The sequence below is a fragment of the Apium graveolens genome, chromosome 5, assembly GCF_009905375.1.
Source record: "Apium graveolens cultivar Ventura chromosome 5, ASM990537v1, whole genome shotgun sequence".
NCBI classification, from domain to species: domain Eukaryota; kingdom Viridiplantae; phylum Streptophyta; class Magnoliopsida; order Apiales; family Apiaceae; genus Apium; species Apium graveolens.
In genome coordinates, this window is record NC_133651.1 from 217,070,031 (window position 1) to 217,087,668 (window position 17,638).

At 33.2% G+C, this 17,638-nt stretch overlaps 4 protein-coding genes across 4 annotated transcripts; 2 read left to right on the forward strand and 2 right to left on the reverse strand.

The window, feature by feature from the left end:
• Positions 1-2,553: 2,553 nt before the first annotated feature.
• On the forward strand, positions 2,554-5,670 carry LOC141724827 (protein NRT1/ PTR FAMILY 1.1-like). Its single transcript, XM_074527112.1, has 4 exons — positions 2,554-2,857; positions 2,993-3,210; positions 3,885-4,432; positions 4,542-5,670. Exons 1-4 carry the CDS (start codon positions 2,755-2,757, stop codon positions 5,497-5,499), a joined length of 1,827 nt encoding a protein of 608 aa, XP_074383213.1. The 5' UTR covers positions 2,554-2,754; the 3' UTR covers positions 5,500-5,670.
• A 4,314-nt stretch (positions 5,671-9,984) lies between these two features.
• Positions 9,985-10,464, forward strand: LOC141660700 (uncharacterized). Its single transcript, XM_074467689.1, has one exon. It carries the CDS (start codon positions 9,985-9,987, stop codon positions 10,462-10,464), a length of 480 nt encoding a protein of 159 aa, XP_074323790.1.
• Positions 10,465-13,025: 2,561 nt separating this feature from the next.
• On the reverse strand, positions 13,026-14,302 carry LOC141724828 (protein PLANT CADMIUM RESISTANCE 8-like). The gene is made up of 4 exons (XM_074527113.1): positions 13,951-14,302; positions 13,764-13,835; positions 13,459-13,671; positions 13,026-13,307 (listed from the first exon to the last, which is right to left on the reverse strand). Exons 1-4 carry the CDS (start codon positions 14,180-14,182, stop codon positions 13,231-13,233), a joined length of 594 nt encoding a protein of 197 aa, XP_074383214.1. The 5' UTR covers positions 14,183-14,302; the 3' UTR covers positions 13,026-13,230.
• A 1,315-nt stretch (positions 14,303-15,617) lies between these two features.
• LOC141724829 (protein PLANT CADMIUM RESISTANCE 8-like) lies at positions 15,618-17,539 on the reverse strand. Its single transcript, XM_074527114.1, has 4 exons — positions 16,540-17,539; positions 16,381-16,452; positions 16,075-16,287; positions 15,618-15,926 (listed from the first exon to the last, which is right to left on the reverse strand). Exons 1-4 carry the CDS (start codon positions 16,769-16,771, stop codon positions 15,850-15,852), a joined length of 594 nt encoding a protein of 197 aa, XP_074383215.1. The 5' UTR covers positions 16,772-17,539; the 3' UTR covers positions 15,618-15,849.
• Between the last annotated feature and the right edge of the window lie 99 nt (positions 17,540-17,638).

Genomic DNA, 17,638 nt, shown 5'->3' on the forward strand with positions numbered 1-17,638 from the left:
TTTTATCCTCACCCCTAATGATTACACAAAGTAAGGCTCTGTTTGCATATATGAAATTTGTAACTTTTAGTTTTGTTGGTCGACTTCGAAGAGATGATTTAACTTTATTATACAGTCATTACTTAGACATTTAAGAATTGGTATTCGAAAGATGAATCAGTGTGATCGCATATTGATTCTACCACTCTGACATACTCGAAAGCTTAAGCTTATCGTACACGATAATAACACGTCTTCGTCTTTACTTACCAGGATTATTTATAAATGGATATTATAAATTGATATTACGAGCAAGAAAAATCTAGTAAGCAGTATTTGAGGACAAATGTTTCTATAAAACAAAATTTTATAATTTTTATCATTATTTTTTTTCAAAAAAAATATTAAAATATCTCCGAAAATTATAAAATATAAAAATATATTCATAAAATATAGATTATATTTACCAGAATTTAATTTCGGGATCCGCCCTTAGCTACGAGAGTGATTTACAAAAATCACATGTTGATTCTAACATTTCCTTTTCCAGAAAACTTATTTTTCAGACTTTTCATGTTCATTTAATAGGATTATATATTTGACTTTCACTCGAAACTCATTATACGGGTTTATAATAAAATTATAAGAATAATACTAATGGCGGAGACATCACCATAAATTAACAGTTTGGAAGAGAGAGTACTATAAATTATGATACTAATAATCCTTGATATAGTGAAATTTTATATGACAACCATAATTTATGTACCCTTACCTGTTTTTTCATCAATAAAATGAAATTTCATTAAAATGCATAGATTTATATCACGAGATACATACACAGTCGTGACTTGTGGGTTTAATTTGAGTAGTAGTAACATTTTTAAATCTTATACTATATCCGTATGTATATGATTAACAGTTTGGATGATTCAAAGACATTGATTTCAGGTAAAAATCACATTAGTTCCGACATGCCTCATGATCCTCAGTGCAAAAATTTAACACAGTCATGATAAAAGTTGGTCATTCTGCACTCTCTGATCTTTCACTCTGTAACTCTTTCATACTGTTTATACTAGTATCATCAGGTTTACCAAACATCATCAACTGTAAAGGTTAATGAATAATTGTTGTAAAGATAAAATTGCAGGCAACTATTCAACTTTAAAATAAACAAATTTAAAATACACCGACCACAAATATTTAATTGCGGGCTGCTGTAATTACGGCAGATGAGTGTTATCGCAAAAATGTCGGGAAACAGCCCCAAACAAGAATACATAAAAAATAATATAATCAATAATCCGTTACACTAATCTACCGTATTTCCGATTACGTTAAATGAGTGGGTACTCGAAAATAAAATGAAGAGTAACAAATGTTGTGTATTCTTTACCCTGTTGTTTTCACAAGTTAAATGGCGGAAAAATTATGTTACATTATGGTTGTGGATATAGATAAAATTTGTATATCTGGAGATTCTTCGCTGACAATGGAGGTTGTACATATTTTATTGCGTCTTGCGGAATACAAGAAGTTGACATTTCGCAGCCACGGGTGTTTTTGTACATGAATAAATACAGCTCAAAACACATATAAGAAGTTAAGATATTTATGTTACAAGCTTACATTATGTTATATATACTGTTCTGTATGACTAATGAGTAATAGTAAAAGATGTATGAAAACACATCACGTGTAAAGCTCCAGAATGATACGTATTACGAAGTTCATCACTATTAATAAACAGTACTACTAGTTTTTTATATGTATAAATTGACAGTTCATACAAGTATTTAAAATGAATTATGCTTAAAATATGAAATTTAATATGCATAATCCTGTTTCTTGAGATGCAAGATTAAACAATCTCAAGTGTTTAAGGTTTTGTTTTTGAGCTGTAATCTCCTGTAACGCGCAGCCGCCCAGTAAAAGTCTATTACAGGTTACATCTCATTATTTGGATATTCCATTTTTGACTAAAACATGTACTTAATTTGGCTTAATTTGTTATTCAATTTACAATAAACAATTAGATCAGCAAATGTCAAAGTTTTTCCACCAAGTTTAAGGTTTCATGTCTGAGCTGTTATGTCTTGCAACTCATAGACGCCAGGCGCCTGGTTTTAGTCTGCTCATGAATTTTGCTTGCAACACAAACTCCTATCTTCGATGCTACATAATTTGTACAGAGTTATTACCTCAATTTGAGATGAAATAATATCGCAAAATACATAAACAACATAGTTATTAGTTCAATTTATAACATGAAGTACTATCGTCAAGTGTATTCACGAGTCATGATTATCGCAATTCGATGTGTGTCCACTTCCCAAATAATTTAATATAGTGACGAGTTAGTTGTTTCAGGAATTAATAAAAAGTTAAGAAAAAATTAGTAAGGAAATTGAAATGTAGTACAGTAAATTAAATACTCATGTAGTAAAACAGTAAAGACAATGTAATAATAATACTAACTGTAGACTAAAAGCCTCAAAGTGTGGATTCAAGACTGATGCTTAGGCAAATCTTTGACTACTCACTAGTTCAAAGAACATACACTTTTTTCCTTTTCAGATCTCTCTTGTTCACTTAGTTGTATATATAAAGCCCATGCCTTCTCCCCCATTCAGCAAAAAAACCAATATTTGTCTTTCAAAAACACACCCACAAACTCTCTCTGCAATCTCTCTCTCTCTCTCCCCCCCTCTCTCTCTCTCTCTCCAAGTGAATGTTGGTAAATTTCCCTTGAGCTAGGGAAGCAATAAGCACATGGAGATGTCTACAGATCAGAAGATTAAGTACCAGCTTCAAAAACAAGATGAACCTCAAGTGAGGAAAAAGGGTGGCCTAATTACTATGCCATTCATTATAGGTACATTGTATATGTATGTAAATATGTTTGTTTGTGTTGATGGGGTTGTGAGATTTACTTCAAAATTTCAATTTTTTATTATTATTTGAATTTGTGTGGTGAAATTATAATAATGTTGGTGATTCTGAAATGCAGCAAATGAGGCATTTGAGAAGGTTGCTAGCTATGGACTATTGCCCAACATGATATTGTATCTAATGATGGAGTATGGAATGAGCTTAACAAAAGGCCAAAATATACTTTATTTCTGGACTGCAGCTACTAATTTCATGCCAGTTATTGGAGCTGTTGTCTCTGATTCTTATATGGGTCGTTTTCTCACCATTGGTCTTGGTTCCATTGCCAGTTTGTTGGTAATTTTCTTTCATTTTTTTGCTTCTGTTTCTGTCATTTGTTTGTTAAATTCTGGTTTTTTCTTGCTTATACATAATTAGAAAATACGGATAGAGCTTTAGGAGAACACTAAAGATACAATTGCTCACAAGATAAAGGAATTTGCTGCAAATGCTAGCTTATTTATGTGTAAGTATATTCATTGTTTAGAGGTCTTTTTTTAGTGTAAATGGATATATGTGTTCTGATGCTGTTTCTGATGTACTATGTCCATCAGTTCACTAAACACAAAGAACTTGTAAAAAATGTAGAGAGGAACTCAAAAGATGCTGTTTATTAATGAGCTCGATTGCTTGAAATCTTGACAGCTAGTGTTGTTTTAATTTTCGGAAAGATAAAAAGGATTGTTGAAAAGGTTTCCTACCCCTCACAATGATTCAAACTCATGACCTGAAAAGGGGAAGGAGATGGACTTGTACCACTCTGATGTCTTCGAATAATCGGGACAAGTTAATCGTGGAGGATAATATTACTATAAATTAGTTGTTTTAACTCAATATTATGTCATGCAAATGGTATTTTTTCTTCTGTTTTAATGAATGATAGATGAGAGCAGTTCATTTAAATAAATTTTAGATTCTAGCTGTTTTCTATTCTGCTATTGATTAGTGTTCTCACTCATGTTTTGTAACAGGGGATGATTCTTTTGTGGTTAACAGCCATGATTCCACAGGCAAGGCCTGGCCCTTGTGATCCTCGAACACAAGCCTGCAAACCAACTTCATCATCTCAGTACTCACTCTTGCTTTCATCTTTCGCTCTCATATCCATTGGAGCTGGTGGCATCAGGCCCTGTTCATTGGCATTTGGTGCAGATCAAATAAATGATGGTAAAAATCCGAACAATGTGAGAGTTTTAGAACGCTATTTTGGTTGGTATTATGCTTCTGCAGCCCTTTCTGTCGTGATTGCCTTGACCGGTATTGTCTACATTCAAGATCATGTGGGATGGAAAGTTGGCTTTGGAGTTCCTGCCATTTTAATGTTCTTATCCGCTTCTTTGTTTTTTCTTGCATCTTCGTTGTATATCAAGCACAAGATTAAGAGTAGCTTGTTAACTAGCTTTGTACAAGTTCTTGTAGTTGCTTATAAGAATAGAAAGATTGATCATCCAACTATGAATTCCGAAGTGTGGTATCATCAGAAGGACTCAAAGTATCATGTCCCGACCAACAAGTTAAGGTATGTCATCCCATGGGAGGATGTTTAAACATTAAATATTATTTTCTGTTTTGTAGCTTCAGTCTTCATTGGTCTGAAAATGTGAATTTATTAATATGTTTCCTTGTAGGTTCTTAAATAAAGCCTGCGTCATTAGAAATCCAGAAGATGTAAGCTCGGATGGCATAGCTTTGAACCAGTGGACCCTTTGTTCAGTTGATCAAGTTGAAGAGTTGAAAATTGTGATCAGAGTTTTACCACTTTGGTCTGCTGGAATCATGATGTCAGTAAACATAAGCCAAAGTTCATTTGCAGTTCTCCAAGCTCAGTCTATGGATAGGCATCTGACTTCGAACTTTGAAATTCCAGCAGGTTCCTTTGGAATTTTTACGGTCATTTCTTTATTCGTATGGGTAATGATATATGATAGGCTAGTGCTTCCAGTTGCATCAAAGATTAGAGGAAAACCAGTTTATATTGGTGTGAAAGAAAGAATGGGGATTGGTCTATTTTTTTCGTTCTTGGGAATGGTAGCATCTGCGATTGTGGAGCATATTCGTCGCAGGAAAGCAATCCAACAAGGGTTCTTGAACAACCCTAGTGCATTAGTAGATATGTCTGCATATTGGCTTATTCCGCAACATGTCTTGAATGGATTAGCTGAGGCATTTAATGCCATTGGCCAGACGGAGTTTTACTACTCCGAATTTCCCCAGAGTATGTCTAGCATTGCAGGATGTTTATTCGGATTGGGAATGGCATTCGCGAATCTGATAGCTAGTCTCATTCTCAGCACTGTCGATCATGCTACGAAGAAAGGGGGGAAAGAAAGCTGGACTTCTAGTAACATCAACAAAGGACATTATGAAAGTTACTATTGGCTTCTCGCTGTTATGAGTGTCATAAATATTTTTTACTTCATATTCTGCAGCTGGGCTTATGGTTCTTGTGTCGAAAGAGTGAATGGCATTCCACACGAGACTACAATCAATGGTTCTGCAAAAGAGTTGCTGAAATTAAGCTCTCGAGTGAACGATGAAGGTGAAAATGGTAAAGAATTATCGAAATCTAGGCTATTACCAGCTTAATTCTTGGTCTGCGTATTTCCACTTAAATGCATCTATAACTAAATAGTACTGATATCATATATAACAAATGTTATGATTTATAGGCTTAAAATTTTATTATAATCTTATGTATGTATCTCTATTTTCATGTTGTACTGTAATATATATATATAATCAAGTTATGGTTTAGAAGTTTGGGGCAACAAATTTGTGAGATTGCATTACAAGTACCTCAATGGAATTGATAAATTAAAGGCAAAAATGTGTTGAAAAAACACCTACATTTTTTTTGCAGAGAACTTGTACTGCTATATTTTTTGTTATTTCTTTTCTTCTTCTAAAACTTAAGGTAAACTAGCCATTATATAGGTTTTACAAACATATTAAAACTAACTATTACCAAAACTAACCACTACTAATTAATGGGTAAATTACATGTCCATAATTTACTCCATAACTCCACTACCCCACTACTAAACAATTCTAAAATAATATTTTTCTCTAATAATTAATCTATTGCTAAATATCTAATAATTAAATAAATAAATAATTAATAACTAAATTTAAGATTATTCCAACATTCACCCCCATAATCTTAAATTTACGAAGCACTTTCTCTTCGCCTGTGATGCACTTCTCACCACCATCAATTTTGATGCACTATCTCATAAAAACACTTTGGAATACTTCTCTCCAAAAACACTTTGAAGCACTTTCTCTCCACAACTCTAAAATAAAATTTCTTTCATGGCCTCTTGAGCCATGATATCTTTCTCATTATTTCCACCGCTCATGTTCCTCCTTCATTTTTATTCTTGCTTCTCTTTCCTTTTTCCACGTACCATTTCATCTTGATATTTCACTAAATATATATGAAGAAATTTTTAATGCCATTTGAAATCTCAGATAAATACTTAATATAGATATATATATATATATATAAATGTATGTATTTTTATAAGAGTCTCACAAGCCTTAGTACATATAGCTCTGATACCATGTTGAAAAAACACCTACATTTTTTTGCAGAGAACTTGTACTGCTATATTTCTTGTTATTTCTTTTCTTCTTCTAAAACTTAAGGTAAACTAGCCATTATATAGGCTTTACAAACATATTAAAACTAACTATTACCAAAACTAACCACTACTAATTAATGGGTAAATTACATGTCCATAATTTACTCCATAACTCCACTACCCCACTACACCTACATGTACTGAACAATTCTAAAATAATATTTTTCTCTAATAATTAATTTATTGCTAAATATCTAATAATTAAATAAATAAATAATTAATAACTAAATTTAAGATTATTCCAACAAAATGCAAGCACCTTTATTTTACTGCAGCGTTTCTGCATTTGTGATGGAATATTGTGTATTACAATTTTGGTATTAAATAAGGTTGTTGAGTGAGATTTGCAAGTTACAAGAGTTGTAAGCATCAAACTTGATGGAAAGAGAAGAATCTTGAAAACATTGGAAAGAAATGAAGCATAATATATACATCAGCAGTTCAGGCTTCAGAGAATCTTGAAAAACAAAACAAAAGGCCATGAGATGAGGGACCTTGATGAAGATGATGGGTGATCAAACTTTTTCTTGGGGTGGGTCCAATATTTCCTATTGATTGAACTAAATATATGAAATCCAAAATCTTGTTTCGAGTGCATCATAGCCAATAATTATTTTGTCATCGTTTTGCTATATACTTTGACATTCATATCTATGTTCCGTTGAAGTGCTTTTTCCACTAAAAAGAGAAATGCAGTATAAAAACAGGCCTTCCTGCATATTACTCGCTGCATTTGCCTTTAATTTGGATTTTAAATGGTTCATGAAGAAAACTTAAATACAAATTTTCTTATAATCGAATCTCAATTTTTTGATATTTTGTTATGAAGAGTAGGGTTATATTTCCGGCCGAGTGAGCCGAATTTCGAGTTTGACATAATTTGAGCCGAGGTTAATTGAGTCGGACCGAGCCGGCTCGTTTAACTAATCGAGTCTAAATCTCTGCCCGAACTCGACTCGTTTAATTTCACGATTCGAGTCGAGCCGAGTCGGCTCGTTTAACTAAATAAACGAGCCGATTTTAACGAGTCGGGCGAGCTGCCTTATTTAATTTTATACTTAATCGAGCCTTAACATCTACCCGATCTTGGCTCGTTTAATTTCACGAGTCGAGCCGAGCCGAGCCGGCTCGTTTAACTAAACGAGCCCGAACCCCTACCGGCTCGTTTAACTAAACGAGCCCGAACCCCTACCTGAACTCAGCTTGTTTAACTAAACGAGCTGAATCCAGCCCACTTAAACGAGTTCGAGCAAAATGAGTTCGCGAGACGTCCGACTCGAATTAGAGCCATGACGAAGAGATAATAAGTATCCACCTAGCAAATATAAATTCATTCTCTTTCCCTCCCGTGCAATAGGACATTTGTTGACTAACACGTTTTTAAAAAGTTAATATTTAACTTTATCTCGGTGATATTCTAAGATAATTTTCAAAATTTTGAGGTGGTGCAATTTGTGCAATGTTCATAATTATTAGAGTAGTGTTGTATTTTAGCTATATAGTTATCTTGTTATTGAGAAAAATCAATTTGGCATGTGTAACCATGTTAACTTGTTATCAATTATTTTTTAGTTATGGAATGAGTAACCTTAATACTGAATATTTGGTATGTGTAAGATTTATCCAAAAAAAATCATTTAACTTTGTTTTTGTTGCCGTTATTGTACGAGATTATGTACAATATTCATAAAAAGCATAAACCGACTTGTGTTTTTATTTGAACAAATTATCATTTACAGCTCGATATGTATAAAAATTAAATTGACAGTACTTAACATAAATGAATGAACTGTATGAAAGGAAAATTATTGTTATCCAATTCTAAAAAGCAAAGTTTTTCGAGCTAAAATAGTTTCATCCGTGCATAGCGGTTTTGGTGTGAAATGTGTAATGATACATGGTACAAATTACATAATTACTGAGATTGGTTTGTACTATCATTGATTGTATCTGTCAAATTTTCTCATATGTACACGTGTTGATGCATTTATTATACTTTTACTGATTTAAAAGCTGCAGAAAGTGTAGTTTGCAAATTCACTAAAGATGTTCGCTATTTTACAGTATAATCTAACCTACTTATTTTATTATAAATGTGTATAATATATATACCTCCAAAAACAATTGAGACTGTACTAAGAACTGACAAAATGTCTGATATTTATCCAAAAAAAATCATTTAACTTTATTTTTGTTGTCGTTATTGCACGAGATTATGTACAATGTTCATAAAAAGCATAAACTGACTTATTTGTGTTTTTATTTGAACAAGTTATCATTTACAGCTCGATATATATAAAAGTTAAACTTGATAGTACTTAACATAAATGAATTAACTGTATGAGAGAAAAATCCTTATGTACCCAATTCTAAAAAGTAAAGTTTTTTGAGCTAAAATAGTTTCATCCCCGCATAGCGGTACATGGTACAAAGTACATAACCACTGAGATTGGTTTGTGCTATCATTGGTTGTATATGTCAAATTTTTTCATCTGTACATGTGTTGATGCATTTATGATACTTTTACTGATTTAAAAGTTGCAGAAAGTGTAGTTTGCAAATTCACTAAAGATGTTTGCTATTTTACGGTATAATCTAATTTACTTGTTTTATCTTAAATGAGTATAGTATATATACCTCCAAAAATAATTGAGACTGCACTAAGAACTGACAAAGTGTGTGATATTTTCTATAACCTCAAGTTGTAAGAGATCACAGATGTAACGCCCCCAAATCCGGGGTCAGGAATCTAGATCGTCAAGCCATCCTTCAATCATGGATAACTTGTATTGATTCCCTAATCCAACAGATCCCAATCTCACACACACAAAAGTTATAGCCTTAGAAATGATGTACTAAATGTAATCTTCTTTTATTACAACTCAAATGTACTGTACATGATCTCAATCAATTATTCATAACCTCTACATGAGGTCACAATAATTACTACTAACATCTTATACCAATCTGAATACTCTGGTCCACCTGAGACGAAGCTGCAAGGGATTCTCCCCATGATTGCAAGTAACTAAGTCCCACACCGGCATACTAATAATTTGTTTTGTTGTGACATTTAAAAGAAAGTAAGAGTGAGCAATAATACTCAGCCATAATAATCAACAATATGAAAAGACTATTAAAGAATTTATAGTTAAACCTCTTTAAAGTAATACCCTTGGGACCGGGAAAAAATATTACTTTACCGAATTTATTACTTTATCGATATAATAATATTTTATTACTTTATCGATAAAGTAATATTTTATTACTTTACCGAATTTTTATGTTTACGTGGTACAGTATAATATATAATGTACGTATAAAAACTAGAATTAATCACATGCAATGTATTTGATCTAAAATTACTTTTATTATGATTACTTATATCCAAAAAGTTAATATCTTGAATGCTATTAGTTTTGCTAACATGGCTTGGAATATTGATGTGAAAACAACCACAATTGCAAATTGTTTTCGGCATTGCAAGATTCGTTCAGAAGAAAATGATGAACAAGAACTTGGAGAAATAAATGAAGGTGTCGAAGGATTAAATGAAGTTATCTCTAATTTACGATATAGGAATGTGATGGATGTCGAGCATCTCTTAAACTATCCAAACGAGAATGATGCGGTTATGGAATCACCTACGGATGAAGAAATCATTGAGTCGGTAATGAGCACTGATGAAGGGACTGATCCTGAACCCGACGATAGCAATGTCATCCCAAGCGTGTCATCAAAGGAAGCATTTCAAGCACTCACCACTTTGAACAATTACTTGTTACAACACGAGCAAAACATACCAGGAGTTATTTTTGCTTTACATAAAGTCAAGGACGAGATTAATTTTGGCTTTGGTGGAAAGAAGAAACAAGCTACAATAGATTCATATTTTAATAAGAATTAAATTTTGTAATCATATACATTATACAGTATATATATATATATATAATTATGGAATTATTACTTTACATATTACTTGGGCCCTTAATGACTTTCGAATTTTTTATTATCTTATTCTTTTAGCGAGAATATTACTTTACAACATTGGCCCAAGTTGGGACCGATGAAAATTATTACTTAAGCGAGGTTATTACTTTATCGGATATTACTTAATCGAGGTTTAACTGTAATCTATAAGGATATGTATTTAATCAAAAGTAGTTTTCTTGGTGATACACACCTCTTTTCGAAACAATATTTCTTATTGACTTCTTTAGTTTGCAAATACCTTAATGGTTAACCAAGCACATAGGCTTGGGTTATGGTATTGTATCTCAATTCCAATTGAAAGAATTAGACATTTATGGAGCCCTACTATACGATGATCAATCGTATAGCTGAATATTATCATTGTTCTATACTAGTAGAAGGACGACTCTCATACATCCAGTTGTCACCCTTACCGCATTCGGGTACATTATGTGTGGCCCATACATCCAGACTTTCCACATACTTCACATGTTTACATGTCACACAACAGTAGTCGCTCCAGCACACGGACTACTGAATTCTACCCCTCCTAGTCCTTTAAGAATCCTATTATATATCTGGAACTCGAATTATATTGAAGTTCCCCAAATGTTTTACTTGTTGATAGGCACAGCTCATCTCATATATTCTATATGTACTTCCGAGAATTTTCGGAGGAATTATTAAGATAATATGAGTTAACTGTTGTTAACAAATAATTGAATAAGGGAGAGTTTTATTTGACATCATCGTCAAATTAGTTAAAATAGACCGAAGTAATATTTTTCGTAGATTGGATGATAATAAAAGATCTTCTGAAAATCAGAAAATATTTGAAAGTATGGTTTATGATTTTTAAATCATATTAAATCATTTAATAAATATTTAATAATTATTAAATAATTAACCTCGAATAATTCTCTTTTAAAAGAATATTTGGAATAATATTCCTCAACTAATTTATATTTAAGAAATTAAATTAATCTATAATAATATTAAATAATTGAATTTAAAATAAAATAATAGTCGGAGAATACATCTTCTATTTAAATGAATATCTAAAATAATATTCATTGTTCGAGTAATTAAATATAGTTGAGGAAATACGATATTTGGAAATCGTTTTAAATAAATTCGAGGTATTTAATGCTTCGCAAGAGGACATCGAGTCCCTTGGAATATTTACTTTAATAATAAAATTGATACGGGCTTTATTCATCCCACACATCTCTGGAATACTTCAGGAATTTTAAATAAATTATATCGCCAGACTCTCGATCTAAAATATATATACCACGCTACTTGCTAGCGTTAATATTCATAAATAAAACACCTCCGGAATACTTCCGGGTTTTCATCAAATTATATTTACCGATCCTCGGTCTAAAATATATACACAACGCTACTCTCTAGCGTTATCAATTGAAATTCGGTAATATTCATATACCAAAATAATTCAAATATCGTATGATATTATATATCACAATTCGTAAAACATCGTAATACAACATCATGTATATATCACAATTATTTAAAAACAAACACAACACAACAATTTTAAAAAGTATGGTTTAAAAACTTGTCTGGAGTCCAAGACACGTTTCCGAGTTTTCTAATCAACAAAAATCTTAATCTTAATCTTAATCAGTATTTCTAATCCAATCAATAATTTATTTTACTAATAAGTGAAATACTTTTTTATAGAACAATATGAGTAACTAAAGATGCATTAGGATTTTTAGCTGGACAAATATAAAATGGGTTTACACCATTGTTGTTAGCCTGTCCAGAATGTTGAAAATCAGTTGTAACATTAGGAAGGATGATATCTTCGTGTAAAGTGGAAGGAGATTATATGATGGGAGATCCAGACTCGGCCATTCATAAAAAATGTGAAGAATAAAATGATATATAATTATATTATAATCAGAACCAGGTGTTATGAAAAAAATAAAAAAAAACATATGATAAGTTTTAAAAACCTACTCTAGATTCGGCTTATCTTGTTAGAAAAAATCCTCAATATAATCATATATTTAACACTGTCCCTCATTCGAAATCTCTCATTTATGGGTTGAAAAGTGGAATACCGTCGACCATCTTTACACTATTAATTGTCTTTTATGTCCACACTAAATTGTAAGAACGTTTGGGTGGCTAAGAATCGAATTTTAGTGTTACCGTCAATTTAAACTCTTATACCCATGTTAATCACCTAACTAAGCATATAAGAATGCTGGAAGAGATGATTTCATCTGGATCTGGTATAGTTTTATTGTTTCTTGTCCATCCACAAGTAGGCTACCTCTTTGAAAGTAGTATCGAATGTGAAGAATTACTATAATTTTATTATTCTTAGTATTTGAATGCAAATTTTTGATAATTTCTAATGAGAAGTGTTCTTGTAAGCAAGTTTTGGACCTCAACGAAATCTTGACGAATCCACATAAGTTCTATTGTGAATACGACCCAGCCAGGGAAGTAAGGAACGAAACGAAGTAAAAATAGGTACTATCATTTATTTCACTCCAATATAATATAATGTGCTTTCAAACCTTACTGCTATCTTTTCATGGAATGAAAATGGTATCGAATCAAATTACAAATTAAAAGAAAATCCAGCCAAGTCCCGTGTTCTTGTTTACTCCGGAGCTTCCTTGACTGTGCACACATTAACATATGAACAACACACGGTTTCATTTTACTTTGACATGGTTTGATATTGAGGAGGATTCTGGTTCTGCATTCTCGACTGTTGGGCAAGTATCCCATTCCATCCTGCACAATCAACCGTATATTCCCGTTAAACAACATATTAGTAACTTAAATTAAACATTCATCAACATAGCTGTGGAAGGTTTTGATATCTGCAGTCTTTTTTTGATTATTGTGGTGTCGTATAGTAGCTGAAGTGTTAAAAAACGAATACCAAGGGCGGGATCAAGTCCTCGTATCTTCAGTTCTCTATATTCTTGAGAAAGAGAACAGCATGGACAAAATATGTGGGAGATGACATCTTCGTATGGAGCTTCTACCAAATTATATTTCTTTCTCAGCTTTGTTCTATACTTCGACCCAAATATCCAATTTGAGCACAAAGCAGGAGTCAGCAACATGTATATAAAACTTCCCGTGGCACAAGCTGCATCAGAATACAAGATACTTGTCTCAATAAAGCATGAACGAACAAAAAATTAAATTAACACTCCAACAGCATGGTTCTTAGTGCCTTACTAGTTTCTCCTTCATCAAGAACCTCAGCCATCTGACCAAATGTCAAACAAGGGAATGCAACTGTCATAATGGCTGCAAAACACCAACAAATATCAGCTTAATTGACATAGATTTCATCTGTGTGTATGCATGCAGATAAGAAAACATAGATTTCACAAAGGAGAAACTAAATGCATTAAACACTTACCGTTTGTTTGGTCTAATTGGCAATCATACAGTCCTGTGGACCAGGGGTTTCCGATCTGAGCTTGATACTGGTTGACAACTTGTGGTTGATACGGGGAAGCTGCGCCTGGAGGATACATGCTATTGCCCTGAGGTTGATATGGGGAAGGTGCGGCTGGAGGATACGTGCCATTGGCAGGTTGTCCTGCAACCGGAACTTCCATATTTTGATCAAAGCCTTCAACTCTACCCATTGATGCTGATTAAACTTGAACAAATGCCTGCACAATTTGCTCTCAAGTATGAACAAATTTAGTTTGCTATCACAAGGTAATCGTCCAAGTGTATGTCCTAGCCTCTACAAATATATATAAACACATAAGGACGCTAGGTGAAGTAGAAGATATGAGTAGAGCAGCCGCGATAAAAGAAGGCTCCTCACACGTTACAAATTCCATAGTCAATGACATGATACTTCCTGGAAATTCAAAAATATCCGCTCAATTGAACAAGTCTCCCTCAAAATAACAATGCAAGTATACATTCCACGTTAATTTTACATTATTTGCATTGTTAATCTGATAGACAAGTAGAGAAGACTTTCGTCCTTATTAGTTTAGTTGATATTTTTTGGATTTTATACCTCGCAAGTGGTGGAAAAAAGTTGACTAATAAGATTGGTTTAGATTACAGAAGAACATTAACAAAGTGTATATAATACAATGTAGTTCCATGTATAAGTGTTCTAAACAAATTAAATAAGTGCTCTTTTTTCAGAAGAGGATTACAGTAAAAATTATAAAGGACATCTAACTTAAGAGAGCTTTTGTGACTAGATACCATACCAGTTTACTATAGTTTGGTGAATTCAGAATGACAGCTTTCAGAAAGTTGTAAAATAAGTTAATACATTGTTTTTGGAAGATATACATAAACATATTCAACGCGATAGTGAATGAGTGGCGTGTTAAAGAATTGTGAAAGATAATTTGACCAGGGAATCAACAGCTTATATCGAAAATGTCAACTCATCAAGATGCAAAATATGATTAGTAGATTACAGAAAACATGCATGTAGTATATGTGTAATGTTCAGACCAGTGGTTGCCCTATTCTACTAGAGGACAGGTCAACGGTGATACTGAAATCGTGGTAATTCACACTGCAAGAGTTTGTAGCAATATAGCGTTGTTGTCGACTGCCCTCTTCAAAGAACAAACGTTCCTTCCGAAGGGCCAACTGCACATTGCTGTCAACTGGCCCTCAAGGAATAAACGTTCCTTCCCCAGGAGTCGACTGCCCCTTTGTAATAAATAGAGCACTCCTCTTTCAGGACTTATTCTTCCGATCAGACAAGGGATCCAAAACTAATCTTACGTGATGTTTAGGTCTTGATGAATACAAGTTCCCACACCTCTCAGGCCTCTTCGAGGGCAGCATCACGATCACTTTTACAAGCAATGTGCCAATGTAAACGATACAACCTCCCCCATTATAATCAGTTTTCACTTTAGTATTACAAGTTTAGAATTACAATTTAATTATTCTTGCTATTGTAAATGTAAATTAAGTATTAATAATTTTCTAGTAAAAAACTGTTGTTTATGTTTAAGTTTCGGAGCTTCCCAAAATCCTGACGAACCCTGGAAGTTTCTGTATTACTACATACAACCCAGGCATGGAAGAAAGGAACAAAATAATATGTATATTAAAATAGAAATCATTTATGTCACTCAAAAACAATGTTCTTGCAAACCATAATGCTACCTTTACATGGTATGACTACAATATTGAATCAATGTACAAACTTAAAGAAAAACCAGTAGAGTCGGGTTTTCTTGTTTACTCCTATGACAAAGCTAGCTTCAACTCATGAACAAACTCATTTCACTTTTGATACAAACAAAACCAAAATTTCATTCTACATTGACATGGTTTGATATTGAGGAGGATTCTGGTTCTGCATTCTCGATTGTTGGGCAAGTATTCCATTCCATCCTGCACAATCAAACATAAATTCCCATTAAACATTTTAATAACTTGTATTAAAAAAAAATCAATAAAGCTGTGGAAGGTTTCAATATCGGAAGCCTTGTTTTGTTTATTGTGCTGTCTGTATAGCAGCACAAGTACAAAAGAAGAATACCAAGGGCGGGATCGAGTCCTCGTATCTTTAGTTCTCTATATTCTTGAGAAAGCGAACAGCATGGACAAATTATGTGAGAGATGGCATCTGCATATGGAGCTTCAACCAAATTATATTTTCTTCTCAACTTTGCTCGATACTTCGATCCAAATAACCAATTCGAGAGCAGAGCAGGTGTCAGCAACAAGTATATAAAACTTCCCATTGGACAAGCTGCATCAAAATAAAATCATGCACATTTGTCTCAATATAACATAAACAAGAGGCAAAAAAATAGAAAGAACACTCCAATGATAAGGTTCTTACTCATTTCTCCTTCATCAAGAACCTCAGCTATCTGACCAAATGTCAAACAAGGGAATAGCGTTGTCATAATGGCTGCAAAAAAAGACTGAAAAACATTAGATTAACATTAAAAAAAACATACATTTCATAATGAAGAAACTGAAAAAATCAAACACTTGCCATTTGTTTGGTCTAATTGGCAATCAAACAATCCTGTGGACCAGGGGTTTCCGATATGAGCTGGATACTGGTTGACAACTTGAGGTTGATATGAGGAAGGGGCGGGCGAAGGATACGTGCCATTGGCCTGAGGTTGATATTGGGAAGATGCAGGCGGAGGATACAAGCCATTGGCGGGTTGGCCTGTAACTGGTGCACCAGTATGTTGATCAGTGTCCTCAACTCTAGTCATTGATTCTGATTAGACTTGTGCTAATGCGGGCACAAGTTGTTTTGAAATATGAACAATAGTATATGCTGTCACTAGGCAATCTTCTAAGTGTAGATCATAGCCTCTACAACTATATATATACACATACTCCCGCTAGGTCACATAGAAGATATGAGTAGAGCAGCCGCGATAACAGAACACGTCAATGGCATGATCCTTCTTGGAAATTCAAAACTGGCCGCTCAACATCGGAAGTCTCCCTCGGAATAACAATGCAAGTAAACACTCCACGTTAATTTTCACATTAGTTGCTTACTTAATCTGACAGATAAGTACACTTAAACGATAATTTAAAAGAAGTTAGCCAAATATTTTACGTACCTGAAGGATCTCTTCCTAGGATGCTGTAATAAAATGTTACACAACTCTATATATATTAGAACAAAACCTTGTATTTTGAATGCTGTCACTCAATAATCAAGTGGTCAGAAGTAATTAACAAGTATAAGAGCTCTTCTTCAGAAGAGAATAAGAGTAAATCTAATTAAGTATTTTTAATTTAAGAAAGCTGTGATTAAATTAACGTACCAGTTTATTATAGTTTGGTGAAATGAGAACCATTACTGAAATATAATATGGAAGATATGCACAAGCATATTCAACGCAATTGACGTTGTGAACCAGTGGCGTGTTAAAGAATTCTGAAATATAAGTTGACTAGAACATTTACAGCTTAATCAAATATGTCAACGAATGATGGGTAGATTACAAAGTGTGTGTAATGTTCCTGACTACTTGTTGTCCATTTCTCCTAGAAGACAGTTCAACAGCGATAGTTGAAATCGCAGCAATTCACACTGCAAGAGTATGTAGCAAAATAGCATTTGG